At 46.2% G+C, this 18,321-nt stretch overlaps 1 protein-coding gene across 1 annotated transcript in view; it reads left to right on the forward strand.

The window, feature by feature from the left end:
• Positions 1-213: 213 nt before the first annotated feature.
• The window catches only part of TMEM94 (transmembrane protein 94), a 51,659-nt gene continuing 33,551 nt past the window's right edge, over positions 214-18,321 (forward strand). The window contains exons 1-2 of the mRNA XM_058817140.1: positions 214-287; positions 8,655-8,780. Coding sequence (XP_058673123.1) covers positions 8,757-8,780 — 24 coding nt within the window. The 5' untranslated portion in view covers positions 214-287; positions 8,655-8,756. The remainder of the gene's footprint in view (positions 288-8,654; positions 8,781-18,321) is intronic.

An 18,321-nucleotide genomic window follows, 5' to 3' on the forward strand; every position in this document is an offset into this window, starting at 1 on the left:
TCAGCGCTACCGCCCTTTCCTCTCAGCCTCCCCTCACGGCTGGCCCTGACCTGCCGCCAGGGCGGGCGCCTGGCTTCGCGCGCCACCCGGCGCAGCCAATCAGCGCGCGGCGTGCGGGCGGCCGCGCGGGCTCGCACCAACCAGACGGCGGCTTCTTGCGGCGGCCCCGAAGCGCCCCCGCGGGCCCCCGGCGCCGGGGCGTCCCGCCTGCCCGTGACCGAGATGGCGGCCCCGGCCCCGGCGGCGCGGCGGGCGAGCGGCCCCGCCGGCAGCGCCCGGCGCGGCGGGTGAGTACGGGCCGGGCGGCGGGGCAGGGCCGGGCTGTGGCCCTCTGGGGAGCGCGGCCGGGGGTCCCCTCCTCGGCTGGGGGCTGCCCGCCACGAGGGGGGAGGCCCGAGGCAGAGCCCGCGGCGGTCCCGCAGCCCTGCGGCCCCACTGCCCGCAGTTCGCCGGAGCGTTACCCAGCGGCTTAGGAGGAAGAGGAAATTAGAAAAGGACACACAAAAGGCAGTCTAAACACATGATGGCAGCTCAGCGCTCCGGCGGCTCCTCTCCCGCAGCTGCGGGGCAGGCTCCGGCTGGCAGCGCCACAGAGCACCGGGGCATCGGGCTGGGAGCATCCCCCGGGACACCGGGCTCGGAGCATCCCCCGGGGATACCGGGCTCGGAGCATCCCCCGGGACACCGGGCTCGGAGCATCCCCCGGGGCACCGGGCTCGGAGCATCCCCCGGGACACCGGGCTCGGAGCATCCCCCGGGGATACCGGGCTCGGAGCATCCCCCCGGTACACCGGGCTCGAAACATCCCCCGGGGATACCGGGCTGGGAGCATCCCCCGGTACACCAGGCTCGGAGCATCCCCCCGGGACACCAGGCTCGGAGCATCCCCCGGTACACCGGGCTCAGAGCATCCCTCGGGACACCGGGCTCAGAGCATCCCTCGGGGCACCGGGCTCGGAGCCAGGCCAGGGGGTGCCCATCAGCCGTGGGTGCGCTTGGGGTAGCTGCAGTTTCATACTCCGCATGAAGGTTTAGTGTCTGGTCCCAAATTCTGGCCTTTAGGAGCTTTTCCAGACTCCTTCCAGCCGGGATAGCAGCATTCCCTCAGCCGGTTCTTTCATATTGCTTCACTCCCGTGCCTACTTCAGCACAGTGTTCTGATCAGCAGAAGTTCATGGCACACTTTGTTTTGTCTCAGACGTCCACCTGTTTCAATTCTCAAAAGCTGTGATCCACACAGTTCTTGCTATTTGTCTGGTTGGGAGCTTTTCACTGTCAGAATAACAGAGGCTGTTATTGGTAAGGAAAAGCCTAACAAATCCCCTTTAAAAATACCATTACATAAAGCATGAGAAGTTTGTCTTAGATGATACTGTCTACCCAGAAGATAGAGAGAAAGAGAAAACTCAAAGAGTAGTGAAGAGTGTTTTAGTACACATTTAACACTGAGTTTTCACAGGAAATCTTGTACCACGGAAGAGTTTCCTTAAGTTAGGCTTACCAGTGTTAAAAGTTACCAAGATAATAGCAGAGACCATAAGCACTCGTCCATCTTCCTGAGGCAGCTAACAAGGCATAGATACTTTCATGTTTTCTCAGGAAAGGAAGCTACTAAGGACTGCTTCCTTAAAATCCTATTCTTTCCCCCAGCCATGGTAGAATAAACTTCCTAGTTGAACAGGCAGCTCACACACAATGGGACACAATGGAATAGTAGCACATGAGCTCTGTGAAACACTTTAAATTACTTAGAAATGCAGGTTTCTATGTAAACAAACTGTTACTCAACAGCTGCTGTACTGCATTAATCTACAGGGCTTGCTCAGATGTAGTAAAATTTGAATACCCTAGCAAGCAAACTAAATTTATTCTCCAAGAAGCCTGCCTAATATAGGCATCTGTAGAAATAGCTACATGGTGCTGGTTTTGTGCAAGATATGTTTTATTCTTTAGAGAAGGGTTTTATATTTCCTATATTTTAGTCAAGCTTATTGAAAAGAAATTTATATAATATTCTTTTTAACCATGACCTTTTGAGCAAACACCTTGCCAACATTTTTTTTATCTGCTGAGAGGATTAAGATATTAGTGCTTCTGGCCTCGGTTACCAAACAAATCAATGTTGGTGCTGCAGGTGGAAGCAAGAAAACAAGCAAGAAAACAATCCTTTGTCCTCTAATCTTCATATTGCATCTCTGTTTATGTCTTGATCTGTCAGACCCCTACCCAAATTAGGTGCTGGAGGCCACTGCAAACACTCAGACCAACCTGCCCCAGACACAGCTCTGAGAAGATGTGGGTTGGGAGGGTTTATATCCACCTGTGGCTGGCTGGGACTGGCCAGGAGCAGAGCCAGAGGCCAGGGGGGATTGGCCAAAAGGGTCGGGTTGAGTTGGCCAGAAGGGTTGGGTTGGGTTGGCCAGAAGGGTTGGATTGGGTTGGCCAAAAGGGTTGGGTTGGCCAAAGGGGTTGGGTTGGGTTGGCCAGAAGGGTTGGGTTGAGTTGGCCAAAGGGGTTGGGTTGAGTTGGCCAAAGGGGTTGGGTTGGGTTGGCCAGAAGGGTTGGGTTGGGTTGGCCAGAAGGGTTGGGTTGAGTTGGCCAGAAGGGTTGGGTTGGGTTGGCCAGAAGGGTTGGGTTGGCCAGAAGGGTTGACATTGGCCAAAGGGGTTGTGTTGACCAAAGAGAGTGAGCTGCTTGGTCAGCATTGTCCCACGTTAGACCTGTGGGAGCAGGGTTTGCTGTGGGCTGGTTGGGTTCACATCTGTGATAATGTGTGTGTTTGAGCACTAAATAGTGCACTGTGCATCTCTGGAGTGCTCTTGAGTAAAGACTTGGGGGGAGATTCTTCAGGAGCTGCAGAGAGCTCCTGTTTTCCTTTCACAGTAGAGTGAGGCAGCTCACTGCCCTGTGTCTAGACACAGCTCATCCTACATGTGTTCATCATGAAACTTTGATGGGGCTTGTGAGAACAGCAAAACACACAATCTGTGAAGTGCCTCTCCTAGGTAAGGGCTGTGCTGTGCTTGGAATGGGTGTTTGAGCTTGGTCTGATTGGCCTTCAGGTGCTGAGTCTGCTCTGGGAATCTCCAGAGAACACCTTCCCACTGGCACAGGGTTTATCAAACATCTCCAAACTGGTGTAAGAATGCTTTTTTACCCATATTTACTATAAACTGTGAATACAACACCTTTATTTAGAATCTAGAATTAAGAGGAAAAGCTGCACTTTTGTCTCTGAGTCAGTGTATATCAGCAAAAATTGATTTGCTAAAAGGTCCTATAAATGCAGCACAAGCTTTTTAAATTTTACTTTGTGCCATCTTCTTTCTGTGGTTTTCTAACATTTCAGTATTATTTAATTTTCAATAGAGGCAGTTATACAATCCTGGTTACAATATCATGATGACGAATGACAGCTGTCACTTTTGCAGTGAATTCTTCCATAGATTTGCTGTAAAAATTTCTTTTCAAGACATTGTGCCACAACATCTTGTCTCTGCAGAAGCTGTAGGGGCCCTTCCACCTTTCAGAATTGTGCCTTTTATTGCATTTTTCACTTTGATCCAGACTCTCTACATGCTTTGACTTTCTGTGGCAGGCACTACCTGAAGCAGAAAAAGTAAAGGAATCCTTTAGTTCCCAAACACACTTTTTTCTTTTTAACCAAGTAAGGAAAAGGAACACGGCAAATACTTCTCAGATTTACAATACCCTAATTTGTAGTAGTATCAGCCCCTCTGTGGAAACAGTAAGGTAGACTAAACTAATTATATAATTTTTTGATCATTTTCCTTTTGATAATTGCTTCTCGGCTCACAAAATGAACTTAAAACAAAAGTGTTCTTTCACTTGTGGAACATCTTTTTTTTTATCAGTCTGAATCTGCAAGTAAACCAAAGGTCGTATATCTTACAAAATATGTATTCTGCCAAAGCAATTCCCTGCTCCCCTTCTCCCTCTTTGTTGCTCAGGTTTCATTTTGAGCAATGACTCTCTTTTGAAACAGTCCAACGTGCAAGTTCTGAATGTGCTGCAGAAATTAGGAAGGAGTCAGATATTTTTTATTAGAAAATCCTCAGCAAGTAAGGTTAAACAAAAAAGTAATTTCACCTCTGAGAGGCACAGTTGTCAATGGATGACACTCAAAGTTCATTTCAAATTTAATCCTGTTTGTGATTCAGTGCAGAATAGACCTCTCTCTGATTCCTGTCATTTAGGAAGGGAAGCAGAGACTGTGTGAAATCAGCTCCTGATTCTTCACAGCCAGGCTCAAATGAGATATGTGACTGCTGCTGGGTTGATAATACTTAGCACATATACAACACTATTTCAGAGCATCTCACTTTACAGATACTAATAAATTTACTTCACAGTCTTCCTCTGAAGCAGATATGCTTATTCCTATCTGCAGTCTGGGGTATTGAGGCAGAGAATGTTTAGCTGGCCCAAATTCTGACAAGTCTTTTTTCACAGGCAGATACCGAAGCCAAGAAGTGTGTCTGCCAGCTCCCTTGCTGTAATTATTCCATGCTCTCAGTGGGTCTCAAAGCAATTTAGAGAATCACTTGATGCACCTTTGGAAGGCCATATATCAGCAAATGTGTCCATGTTGCAAATGATCAGGCAGACATCAGCTCCTCATGTGTAGGAAGGCCGTGTGGTTCTGCTGATATCAAAACAATCAGCTCAAATCAAAGCCATTTTCTCCAAGGCAGCTGCTTTTTTTGGTTATTATCTGTTCCCCCGTGTTTCTATTCTTGGTTGACAGATCAGGCTTCTGTTCTTGAGGAATTCACTTTTGGCAGCAAGAAATGTTCACACTCCCCATCATTTTTCATAGACTAATCTGTGTTGGGAATTTTCAGTAAATAACATGAAAGCATCAGTGATTGAACACTTTAGGGAAAATAGTATCATTAGGTTGATTTATTTTTCTCCCTAAAGACAGCAGCTTCTGAAACATATTTTTCTTTTCAACTGTCTATTGGTTCTATAATTGCCTGATCTTTCTTTTTGCTAGATATTTTATAAGTTTGGTAGTAATACATCATGCTGTATAGTTTTTTATTAAAATTCAACACTGCTGTCTCCTACTGATGGTTAAGTGATTTGAAATCCTTGGAAAATCTGAGCCATAGTATTTTTACCTATATAAATACACTGGCTGCATAAGGCGTTGTTATTCAAGAGATGATCTGGTAAAGATAAGGGTGAATGGGCCCTTGCAAAGTTCTGCTGTCCAGAGGGATGTTTCAAACACTTGTTGATACTCAGATTGAGCTACAAGACTTGCTCTTTGCTCAGGGCATTTCCAAACTGAAACAAGTTGAGGGGAATGTGGATTTATTTTCCAATTTAAAAAGGATATCAGACACACATGGCAACCCAGGCACAGGACTCACTCAATCATGTAAAATAGAGATATTCTGAGGTGGGTTGCAGACCTCTCCCCACAGCTGTGGGATAACCATTGCCTGGGTTTGCCATACAGGACTTGCAGACTGTTGGCTTGCTGTTAAACATTGGATTATTTGGTAAACCCCATCCTGGGTTTCACTCTTGCCCAATGATTTGGAAATCATTTTCAGGCTGAATGCAACATGATGACACTTGAACACCACATCCAGCCATTCCCAAGTTTCACAAACTGCTCTAGGCTTGAAAATCCTGAGGAGAGTGTGCTGGGAAAGTGGAAGGGGTAAACTGCCTGCACTGGGAGCTTGTGGTGTCTGATTAGAGCAGCCACAGCTTCAGGCATCTCTGATTGTCTGCAGCTGAATATTTGACAGCCTCCAACATGTCCCAGCAAAGCAGTCCCACTTCATTTCTGGCCTGCAGACTGTAACATGTCGACGTGACTAATTGCCCGGGCAGACAGAGGAGAGATAAGAGCAGGGAGGACAGAAGGAAGCAGGTATTATAGTGTGGAATAGCAGTGCACAAAACTAGGACAGGTCCAGAGTGTGGAGAGTCCCTGCAGCAGGGTGGGGATGGAGGTGGGAATTGCAGGAGTCTGGGAGGGGGGCACACAAGGACTTTGCAGAGTGAATGGATGCACAGCTCTGCAGATTTGAGGGCTGCCTCCAGAATTTATTAAGTTGCTGCAGCCTCACTGTGTGAAGCTATTTCCCAAGGGTTTGCAAGACCTTTGTAATGCATGTGAGGTGTTTAGTTGGAATGACAAAATTCTTGCAGTTTTATTTTGATAGATTCTGCATTTAAAAGAAAGTGTGCAAACCACATCTTCAACGGCTCCAGTGCCAGTCCAGGTGCAGAAATTGAGGAAGGTTGATTTCTCATCCTAGCTTGTCTTTGCTAATGGCTTCAGTTACCCCAGTACTAAGATATCCAACCTATCTGAAGTTAGCTGTGTTTGGAATTTTGGTTCTAAATGAAAATCCTTTTTAAAAGTAGGAAAATTAAACATTCTCCATGTTCTGTGTATCCTGACTGGCCCAGGAAAGATTTGCTTTCTTGCTTTCTCTGTGTGAAATGTCTACAGTCTACCCCTGCTGGTACCTTAAATTAGGGATGTGAGAAAAACTAAACTGCTTCTGGGCTGGTCAGTGTGTTCAATTTTTGTAGAAGCCCTGAATATGTATAATGATGAAGCAGTGCTTTGTGCACCACTGATTATTTTCACAAGCTCTTGTTATATTGTCCATTACAGCTTTTGAATTTCTCTAAACAGGATATATTCACTCTTTCCAACCAATCCTTTGTATTTTTAACACCCTTGGTGTATTTCCTGCTTCCTAGCACTGAAGGACTCCAGGGTGGTGTTCCTGAGCATGCCGATGATGTGCTGTGAACTTTAGGGAATGGCGTGTTTTGCATTCAGGATCACATTTCAGTTTGCTGCCAGAAGCAGAATGTCACTGAGGGCAGTGCAGAAATCCTGCCCAGCTCAGCCTCCTGCCCTCTGGCCATAGCCACCCACCCCTGCTGGATGCTTTTGAAATCCAGATCCAGAGAGAAATTGAGGCTCTTAGTTGTGTTTGAACGAGTGAGAGCATGGTGCATAAGTCTTTCAGTAGAGCAACTAATAAATCTTGTCTTGGAGGGGACTAAAAGGAAGGATCATGGATTTATCTTAGTCCTTTTATTGTTAGTGACTGTTTTCTCCTTAAAATCATCTTGTCTTGCCTTCCCTTCTACAGAAGTCACTCTCAAATTAAAGGCAAGATACTAAGGCTCTAAACTGCTGTGTGCAAACACAGAAAAATACTTTTTCCTCCTTCCCACTCCTGTCCCTTTGCTGGTAGCTCTCTGTCAGCTTCACTCCAGTAACTTTGTCTGATCTTCTCTTTGCAGTTGCTAATTGGCCTGGCAGGGATATGAAGAGACTGAAAATAACTTTATTCCCTCATTGTGTGCACATTTGAAGGGTCACAGAACAGAAAAGTAGGGCAGAGTCCAGACTGGTGGCTCATGCTGGGCAGCCTGGCAGCCAGAAAATGGCACTTGGAGGTGCTGGTTGTGGTTCTGCAGGCAGGTCTTTGATAACCAGCACTCTGCATATTGAATGCCTGCTCCTTGTGCCCCAGAATGCAGGTGCAGAAATACTGATACCTAACTGCAGAGTGGCTCTCTGAGTAAGCTTTTGGATGCCTTTTTTTCCTTGAGGTTATGCAGCATTGTCAGAGCTGAGCTGTAGGTGACTGCCACAAGGATGGGATCTCCAGGATCCTTCTCTGAAGAAGGTGGTGTTGTATAAACCAGGGTAGTAAATCTCAGCTGGCAAAGGCCAGTCCTGTGATATCTAGGAGGTGTGTGGGTGGTTTGGGTTGATTTGCATATCTAGCTGCTTCCTTATTTATTTGGATTTAAGAGAAGGATATGTCCAAGCCCTGAGCTTCTGTGTGAGATTAAAAAATAGAACCAGGAATTATTAACCAACAGAAAGACTTTCCCAAGACAATCATAGCATAATCTTATAGTATCATGTTGTTTTTATATGTAAGAGAGTTCTCTGGAGCAAGGTACACCAGAAAAGACATTTTGTGGAAGGAGAACAAATTTGTTTGGGAAGTAGAGGAGGGTGAGCTAGAAGAAGGGTGTGAATTCCAGAGCTGCTTCCTGCCTCCATTCTGTTAGAGTCCCACTTCTGCTGAAAAAAGGCCTAGATCTGTGGTCATTGGCAGTTTTTTTAGGAATTCTGGCCTACTTACTGGTGATCAGATCTGTGCTCAGCCCAGCAGCACAGCATTGTGAAAGGTTGGATGTGATGTTCAGCAAATGGAGGAGTCATTATTGCTGGCTCCATTAGAGATTAGCTGGACAAAGCTCCTGGTAGATAAGAGTAACAAGACAAATAGCCATGGGTGACAGCTTGCTCCAACACCTGGTGGAATCCAAGCTTTGTCAGCCTTTTTTTTGGAGGGTTGCCCAAAAGCCTGTCAGGACTACAGTCATACTCTTACTCTGCACTGCAGGGAACTTAATTCATCTGTGGATGTCAGATTTTGGGGAGAGTTAAGCTAACTTCTGAGTTATGAGGTGGGTTAATGCAGTATTAGAAGGACTTTAATCTCCCTAGTTCTCCTTCTTTTTAAAGACCAATCCTGTAATTTGAATTTTTTGAATTTCATCACTTTCTTATCCTAAAGGAAGCAATGTGAGAGACTTGATTGCTTCCCCTTCTGTTTCTACAGATGGTGATGTGGTAAATGTAGCCAGGCTCTTCTGTACCAGGAGACATTCTCCCCTGAGGAGCAGTCCCCTTTTGCTGGACATGCTTACAGAACTGCACAGCCATGGACCTCAAGGAGAAGCGTCAGGTAGGTTTGCTGATAACAGTTACACCCAACTTAAGTGTTGAGTCCTTTTAAATGTCTTTGTTGTTTTGGGTCAAGATTCACTTGGTGGTATTATCATGTAGAGGTGTGATCCATGGTTAGTATGGAAGTTGAGAGTTCTGTCACCTTCACACCCCTGTGTCAGCAGGGAAATCCTTTGTGGGGTGGGACTGAGGCACCCCAGTGGGACAGCACGGGGGGGTGTCCTCTGTCACACCTGCAGTGTCCCTTTTGAGCTCTGAGCTGGGGCTCCATTCCCATGGACACTCAACTCTGCTTCACTTGAAGGCTGAATTCACTGAAAGATTTTTTAAATAAATCAGGGCAATGAAATCATCTGAGTCCAGTTTTGCTGATGGTAACTTGGGGTCTCAGCCAGCTCTGGTGAGAGAACAGTCTTGGCTTTTCTCTCTGGTGTCCCTTTCCCCACCACACCATGATCTTTTGTCTGTTGGCTGTCTCTTTTCTCCGGGTATCTCTTCCTTGCTGTTTTGTTTGCAGCAGTGAGAAATGGTTTTGTTCATGAGTGCAAATACCTGCTAGGGACTCACTAGACCAAAAGATACTACAGCAGTGTAAGTGACTTTGAAAGGGCAGTTTTTCACAGCTGTGGCACTTGTCTGCTCAGCTGCTCCTTTGCTGGGTTTCTGCTCTGAGCTGTGCTGGGCTCACTCCTGCCCCAACCTCTTGGTTCTTGGAGTGCTCAGAGGATGTGTTTGACCTATGTTGTTTTATATCAAATTGCTTTATTACCATGGAGTTAACATTCCAATGAGGACAATTATCTCCTTGTTCTCTTGTTAGTGACATCATGGGCTAATCTGGTATTGATGATTTTGAGAGGAGATGCAATTACCACTGTGTGGATGGGTGTGTTCTGTGTAGGATCTGAGGGCACCAAAGAGAGCAGGGCACAGTGGGGACACTTTCACTGCAGGTCACTATATTTGGCTCACCTTTCTCATGTGACATTCTCCACTCTACAGTGCAGGAAGATCATATCAAATTGCTGGACAGGCAGCAACCTTTAAGAGCCTATTAGGAAAATGTCCTGGCAAGGAGGTTACAGGGGGAATCATGGTGTTCTCAAGTCCTAACCTCCTCTCCTGACTGCTTGAAACTTTTTCTCCCTCCTTTCTGAATGGGTATTAAAACTGAAGGCAAGAGATCACCACAGTCTTTTAAATAGGAATTAAAAACACTCCCACAGATACATAAAGCTGCAATTTACAACTTATTTTGTTTGGATTCTGAGGAAAGACCATGATTTTATACTTGTTAGCAACCTTAAGCAGGGAGTTTGGAATTAGATGATCCTTAAGGTTCCTTTCAACCCAAACCATTCTGTAATTATTATTTGGTGCTAAGGAGTTTGCTCTTTTTTTCCCTTTTTTTTAATATAGCAGATCCTTGTTCCACCCCATCTAAGGTGGAATCTCTCTTCCTTCCCAAAGTGAAGAACTTGGACACATACACAATGATAAGGGAACAAATTAACCTGCTTTGTAACCTCAGCAGTAAGTTTGATGTACTAGGTTTATTTTAAAATGCTAAAAATAAAGTGAAGCCACGTGAAAACATCACTCCCAAATCTGGCTGAGAGCAATCCCAGCAATATGTGTGTGTGTGATGGAGAGTTAGCACTCCTGGAGCAGGAGATGTGCTCAGAGCCCTGCTGCAGCACACACAGCTGCCACTCAGATCAGACACTGAGTCCTCTGGCTCCAGCTGGCTGATGAGTTCCCTCGTCAGGAATGGCTGAGGATCAGAGTTGTCAGGTGTAATGCAGGCTGCCTTCCAGTTTTTGCCAGAAGCCAGACACCACAGAGAAAGGCAGAGAGTATTCTTAAATTAAATGTGCTGATATTCTTGTTCTTTCTCCTCCTCCTCTGACTTTTTAATTTTCTGTGTGTTTCTGAAGTGAATTTAACCTTGTGAAAGGTGCCAGAATCTCTGCTCCAAGAGCACTCAGCACATACTGAGAGAGCAGCACTGATTGCCACAGGACAGTGGCAGGCTCCTGAGTTTGGGTTGCATTAGCCACAGGCTGGATTTGCAGCCACACAACTAATAAAAATGATTGACATCATTCATTGCACAGTTACCCATAACAACTGAGCTGCATTGTCCCATGTAATTGCTGCAGCCTGGATACAGCACTGTGCTCCAGCCCAGAGCCTGGAATTGTGTTCAGGGAGCCTGGGCTGTGCTCTCCCTTGCTCCAGCACTGTTGTTCCTTGTTCCAGGCTGCCTAACAACAGCTACAGCCCCACCTTTGGACTGAAAAGTAGCCCAAGTCCTTTGCCATTTCTCATCCTGCCAGTGACTGTGTCTCTGTGTTTGTTCCCTGCTGTTCTCTAAAAGCTCAGCTCTTCTTCCAAGGGCTTTTTCACAAACTGATCCTTTTTCCACAGGTGTCTCTCATTTATGCTGCAGATTTTGCATAGGTCAGCCCCTGCATTTATACTCAGCCCTCTATTCCAAGTCCCAGTTTTACCTTCAGATCCCAAGTTTTTGTCTTCTGCTCTTTCATTATATTATTTGATGCACAAATGCATATCCAAATGCACTTTCTGATACCAGCTGATATCAGAAGGAAGCTAGATAGTACAAATTACTGCCCTACATAAACACTTCAGAGCAAGGTCTCTTAGCAGTGGGATAAACAAGAAGCAGCAATTTTATCCAATGCCATTTGTGTCCATGAGCAAAGCTGGAGTTTTGAGGTTGGGACAAGGATTGTTCCTGGTATTGCACAAGCAGGTTGTTTTATTCACTTTCATTCAAGTCTTCAAAAGGAACAAAGCCATGGGAAACAGATCAGCAAGCACTATAATAAAGAAGGGGTCTTACAAGCATATTTATTGTGTGAGGGTTTATCTACTCTTGCCCAGTCTTGTTGCTGATATTTTTCTTTTTTCTCTCCTTTTTTCTTTGTGTTGAAAGGAGTAGATGAGTAGTTCCTTATCAGGCAGGAAAGAAAAATTGTGCCATTAGGACATTTTCTTGTTTTTTTCAGTATAAAATTGTTGTCTAGGAAACAAAATGCTTTACAGAAGGATAAAGGATGTTTTGCCTCTCTCTCTTCTGCTTTCTCCTGAAGTTTCATTAAATAATTACAAAGTGTCTGCTTCCCTTCAGCTTTGGCTCTGGGAGCTTAGTGAGATCACACAGCCATGTGTAACTCAGTGCCAACACACCAGTGATAACCAGACCTTGTGCTGGGTTTATTGTGAATATTGAGGCCATTTAATCTCTGCCCTTCTGGCTTAAAACCCATAATATGGGCTGTGCCTAATGAGGCATTTGAACAAAAGGAAAGGAAAGGAAAGGAAAGGAAAGGAAAGGAAAGGAAAGGAAAGGAAAGGAAAGGAAAGGAAAGGCTTGTCCAGGCAGGGTAGGTGAGTCCAGACACCTGTACGTGGTTTTCACAGCTGCACAGTGTGCTGAGACTGGAAGCCCTGGCAGTGCCTGTCCTGTTTGGTACCAGCCAGTGCAATCCTTGGCAAGCTGCTGGGGTGGTGCTTGGCTGGGCCACTTCTTTACCCCTTTCTGTGTGAAATAAAAGCAATTGTTTTAGTGATTGCTCTGCAGAACTAGGAAGCCCCAGACAGAATTAGGACAGCGCTGAAGTGGGAGCTAAATAAAAACTCAATTAGAAAGGTGTATCCCTCCAACAGTGGGAAGGAAACATTCCTGCAAAAGATGGGAATGAGAGAGAGGGCTCATTCCTTCTTCACCTTTCTATCCCCTTGTTGTTTTTCCACCCAGACCTTCCCTGTCTAACTTATCCTTTGCCTCTTGTGTGCCATGCCCAGGTAAACATGGAGCCCCAGGCATGGCTGTGGTGAATTTATGTGCACCTTTTAGTGCAGATTGTGTGGCTCAGGATGAATATGGGATGCTGAGAGGGGCTTTTCTAGCATTCTTTATCAGCAAGAGAATACTTCAGACAGGACCTGTAACCATCTCAACTTGTTTAAATAGCAAATACTTGTATTTTTGTATTGAGCTTGAATCCAAAGCTGTGGAGTCATCTTGGTCTCAATTTAGTGTTTTCCATGCCTACTCAGGTGTTCCTTCCTGTAGTATATTTTATAGCACTTTGTCCTACCTAATTTGCCATCTGCTTTTGCCCAGACCCCTGTCTGTCAGCATCATTCCTTCCTGTGCGTGCATATGCAGCTCTGCAGGCAGCGAGCCCAGGGATCCTCGCTGTGTCGGCTCCATCTGATGAATGAACCATTCTCTCTGACATCTGGTGCTATCCTGGGCAAACTTTCTTCCCTCTCTGCTTTTTTCTCCCCCTGCTTCCATCCCTCCTGCTCCCTGCTCCCCACCCCCATCGGCCGCCTCCTTTGGCTCTGCAGCGTGACTGAAGCAGGCTGAGTTAATCAGCACACTGGTGCTTCACTCTGCTGCTTCTGCCTCATTCTCTGCGGCGCTGGGCTCTGCACAATCTTGCTCCCTCTCCCTCTTTGCTCTCTCATTTCTGGAGAGCAGCAGCAGTGCAAGTTGCTGGGGAGGTGGTGCAGGAATTTAGCCCAGATGCTCTTCAAGCAGGCTGATCTCTGGATCCCCCAGCAAGGCAAATGTCGCAAAGTAAGTTCCTCTCCCTTAACATTTAATTTCAAAATGGCTTTCCCTGTCTCCCTCCCCAGTCTGCATCCTGCCTGATGTGATGGGGCATGAAGAGCTTTGAGGTTTTGGGGGAAGGAGGTTATGGCAGGACATGAAACAGAGAGTGATGATTTTAGCTGGGGAATAGCTTGGTTTTGGCAGTGACAGGGTAAAGAAACTGTTTTAAACTGCAGTTTTAACCCCAGGACCAATAGGAAGATCCACACAGGATTTTAGCTGCTGACTCCTGCTCTGCTGCCCCTTTGCTTCACGGCTTAAATTTGTCTGTTGCTTCTATAGGCTTTGATCTGTAAGTGTTGAACCTCCTCATCCCTGTGGGATCTGTCTGGCAGTGTACCTGCCAGGCTGGATCATTGCTTTGGTCCCCAAAGTCTTCAGCTGAAGAAGTGGGGATGGGAAGGAAACTATCAGGGGATGAAAGATGTACTGAAGTTATGTGGATTTCTGAGCATTGCTGGCCTCTGGTGGGGGGGCATTAGCATTCCCTGGAGGGAGCTCTGCATTGGCATAAAGCACTGCTGTGTGTTGAAGCCAGGATAAATACAGACTCCTAACTGCTCTCTGAACTTGGAGGAGTAATGCAACTGGCTAAATTACAGTAATTAAAGCTTAATAATTGTGTAGTGTTTCAAAGTGCTGCATAAACCCTATCTCTTCCTGCCAGCAGCCTGGTGGGACAGGTAACTGTGGTTGGGGATTGGTTGCTCCAAACAGGAATGAAGGGACGGACAGAGAAATGTACAATTCCAAACTGGGCTGTTTCCTGGGGAGCATCTGCCTCTCTCTCTGCTGCTGGGGAGAAGCAAAGTGCTGGGCTTTGCATTACCTGTGTAGAAAGGTTGATTGTGCCTGTTGGCATCTTTACTCCGTGCTTTATGGAGAGCATAAAATGTGGATGCTGTTGCATGGATTAAAATGGACCCTGTGCACAGCAAAGTGCATCAGTGATTCAGGCTGCCTTGGCCACATCTCAGAGCTCTGTGCTCCTGCAGCTCTGTCTGTTTGCAGGCCCTGTTAGTGAACCTCAAAGCATCCACCCTGAGCCCCTGCAGGCACCCAGTTACCCAGCTGGGGGGGTTCTTTTGTCCAGGGGCAGCAGGAGGCCTGGGCTACCTTTCATCCTGGGCTGCATGGGGTGGGGAGGAGACACTTGCTGCCTGCTGCTCTCTCCATTAACTTGGGCACTGCTGTGCTGAAGACTCTGCTTGTTTCACTTGATTTGAGACCACCAGCAGCTAAGCTGAGGCTGCCAAGCTCGCGTCAGGTGCATTCAAACCAAGTTTAATAGCTGTGTTCCTCATGCCTTCTGGTGCTTTTCCCAGCATGTCCAGGTTTAAAGGCAGTGGTTCCCACAGAGCATGGTCTGCTTGGTGGAGCTGCCTGGATTGTGCAGATATCCACATACCTTTCTTTTTCCTGGCTTTCAGTAGTGTTCAGGTTGGCTGGTGAATGTTATGATCTTCACAATTACAACAGTAGGTGGGGAGTCAGTAGCCCCATCAGAGAATGAGAAACTGAGGCACAGAGGAGTATCTGATTTTCCCACCGTCTTGCAGAAACCAGTGGCAGAAGAAATTAGAGAATCTAGTTGTCCTGACAGTCCAGAGTCTTAATAAAAAATTCATCCCAGGAAATAGGAATGTGTTAGTGATTGATGTAGCCTGGGTCATTAGAGAAACATTCTTGCCTGGACTCAGGGAGTCTGCTCTCTTAGAAAAAGTAGCCAGGAGAGCACCAAGAAAGACAGAAAGCAAGGCTGGGACCAAGGATGGGGTAATAAAAGGAAGTTTCTGCCCAGACTGACTGATGGGCTGGCCCTGCTGGTTCCATGTGTGTCACTCTGTAGCAGGGATGAGCCATTTCAGACAGTCTGAGCACTAAGTCAGCAGCTGCAGGTGTACAGGAGCTGCAGCATCCTGATGGGTGGTTTGCTTTAGAACAAGAATAAATCCCTCTCTAACACTAGGCTGCTGTATGAAATGCTACCCCAAGAAATTGTGTGTTGTCCTGTATTTGATGTCTGTCATCCTCTCTGATCAGACCCAAAGCCCCACTTTGTGCCATATTGTGACTTACCCTAAACAAGAATCTGCCTTACAGTAATAAATGCAAATATATTTGGTGGAGTCACTCCTTATTGTGTGTTTCTGAACCTGTGAATAATGCTTACAATTTCAGGAGGTGTAATCCCTGAAGTAGATTAATCACTTGCAAAGTGTCATTGTTAAATTAAAAACTGCCTTCTTATTCTGCTAAGGAATGTAAAATAGCTCCCAGGAAAAGGAAGAACATTCTGCTGCCCAGTTTCCCACCTCCAACTGTTCAGATCAGAAAAGCAATTGAGTAGAGGTGTTATAAAAGGAGTGCAGCCTGGAAAGAGGGAGACAGTCTGACAACTGCCTTGCAGGGGTTTGCACCACTCTGAATCAGAGGGGTGGATCTGCAGTCTATGAGAATTGAAACTCGTAGCAAATATTTTGTATTCTGTTCACTTATTTGCCTAAACAGTCTTTGTAAAAGCAGTTACACTCAAGTGTACACCAGTCTTGGTGAGAATCCTTATTCTGCAAGGGACTGAATCCACAGAGGATGGATGATTCAACCCAATTTGCTCTGGAAAGCAAGGAATATATTTGTGTTCCTGTATTATTAAAAAAAAATATTTGGCACACATTATATCAACATTTACTGGTACAACAAATAAATATGCTGCTATGGATGTGTAATGGCTGTGAGAAAATATAAGAGGACTTAAATATATTAATATTTTGTGTCCATTTCTCTGTACACATTCTGGGATATCCTTCTTTTTTCCTCTGGAAGGAAGCTGCAAGACCTCTGTCTTTCATCAGGTAGCAGAGAGTGTGAGATGGCTGATAAAGTTTTAAGGTAATTTTAAATGATTCTATGTGTAAAAGAACAAAATTGGAATTTTAGGAAGAGAGCTCAGTGGTGAATTTGTGTGAGGATGAAGGTGGGCTGCAGGAAGCAGACATGGGTAGGTGGTGTTGCTCGGGAACAACTTCAGTTGTGGGAGGAAAAATCAGAAAATAACTACACTTTTCCTACCTATCAGCCTGAAAATGCTCCTGCAACCCCTGAGGAAGGCAAAGAGAACCTATTTGCCCTGAGCCAGGCAAGGCTATGGATTTAAAAAGCTCCTGGTATTTGACAACTTATTTACCCCTGTCAAACTGTGGGGGGTCAACCATAAGGACAAGGCAAAGAGAAGTCTGAAGGTGCTGTGACTCCTCATCTCCTGCCTCTGAGCTGCTTCTTGTTTCCTTCCTGAAGAGCCAAACCTGCTCCTAACCCTGGGCATTTGCAAGATCTATCTCAGGTTCTCTTTTCCTAATGTTTTCAGGCAAGCTAAGCAGTAATTCAACATGTAGAATATTTACTATGAGTGGAGAAATTCACACATCTTTTCATGTTCCCATCCAGTCCACACCTCAGCACATTCATTGCCTATAGGGAATAAAATCACATGCACAAAGAAAATGTTTTTCCCCTAGCAGCCATCCCATAGATCACAACTCTTGGGAGCCCTGATAGCATCCCAAAGCAGAAGGATGCAATCATCCCCTTGTACCTGGCTCTCACACCGAGGCTGGGATGGCCAGGGCAGGGGCAGCTCCAGGGGAGCCCTAAATGCACTTAGAGGCTCCTGTGCTCTCCAGGGCTAAGGAGGAAGCAACTGCTCATTTTGTCCTTAGGACTTTTTGCCTTTAGGCACAGGCAAAAGGAAAATACAGCCTTTTAAAATGCCTCCTGATATCCATCAGGGGTTTGCTTTCACTGTGACCTGAAATTTACTGCTGCTCTTTCTTTGTTGTTCTTCAGAGGAAGCCCTATGCTAAGGCAGCTGGGTAGGAAGGTGTCTTGCTGTTTCTGTTTGGACCGGAAAATTAGCAGCTTTCTCTTTGAGTGTAACTTTCCAAAGCAAAGATGTGAATGTTGAGGTTTTTTATTAATGAACTGACACCTCCTGTGAACAGCTTCTTCACCCTGGGGTGCTCACTTCCTGGTTCGTGGCAGGAAGAGCACTTGCAGCTGATGAAAGGCTGGAAAGATCCCTCTGGGACAGCTTCAGAGCCTGGGTTTGCCAAAGGTTTACTTAAGGGCATTTGAAAAATGCCTCATTAGCAGTTGATGGCTTAGCAGGGCAGCTTTTGTTGTGAAATCCTGGAGCTGCCCCTTGCCAGGAGCTCATGGGGGCTCTTCTTGCCTGTCCCTTTCATTTGGGTCCCAGGCTCTTTCCCTTGATGCTCACCCACAGCAGGTTCCCCCAGTGCCCCCAGCTCCCCTCACTCTCAGCATTACAGGGTGTGTTTACCAGGCTGCCTCTGCCTCCTTTGCAGAATACTCCATGTTCTGAGTGTCAGGATGGGTGTTTAACAATTCCTGCCCTTCCTGCCCTTCCTCTTCCCCAGCCCTGCCACACTGCACTTGTCCTTTGTCACCTACTACAGCCACGTTCCTTTGTGGCTGCCCTTATCTTGACTGACGCTGTGCCAAACCAGTAACTCCTGTGTAAAGTCTGGAGCAGGTGTGCAAGTGTTTCAGGAGCCTTTTTTGATTGCCTCTGGATTTGCTGCCTTTCTGTGCTCACTGCCTGCTGTGCAGTGGCAGTTTCTCTTTCCAGGCACTGTGTGACTGTAGTAATGTTGGCATTAAGTGCAGCTTTCATCTCATTTCTTCTGTAGCTCTTGATGAGTGCATTGGAACCAGCTCAGTGTCTAAGCAGACTTGGCTTTTCAGTTCAAATCCCTATTATTTTTGCTGCCTTTCATTCAGTGTGCTTTATTTATCTATCTGCTTTCTCTGTGCTGGAGAGGATTTATACATCTGTGGGTGCCTTGCTCTGCCCTGGACAGGCAGC

The sequence above is a fragment of the Ammospiza caudacuta genome, chromosome 19, assembly GCF_027887145.1.
Source record: "Ammospiza caudacuta isolate bAmmCau1 chromosome 19, bAmmCau1.pri, whole genome shotgun sequence".
NCBI lineage: Eukaryota > Metazoa > Chordata > Aves > Passeriformes > Passerellidae > Ammospiza > Ammospiza caudacuta.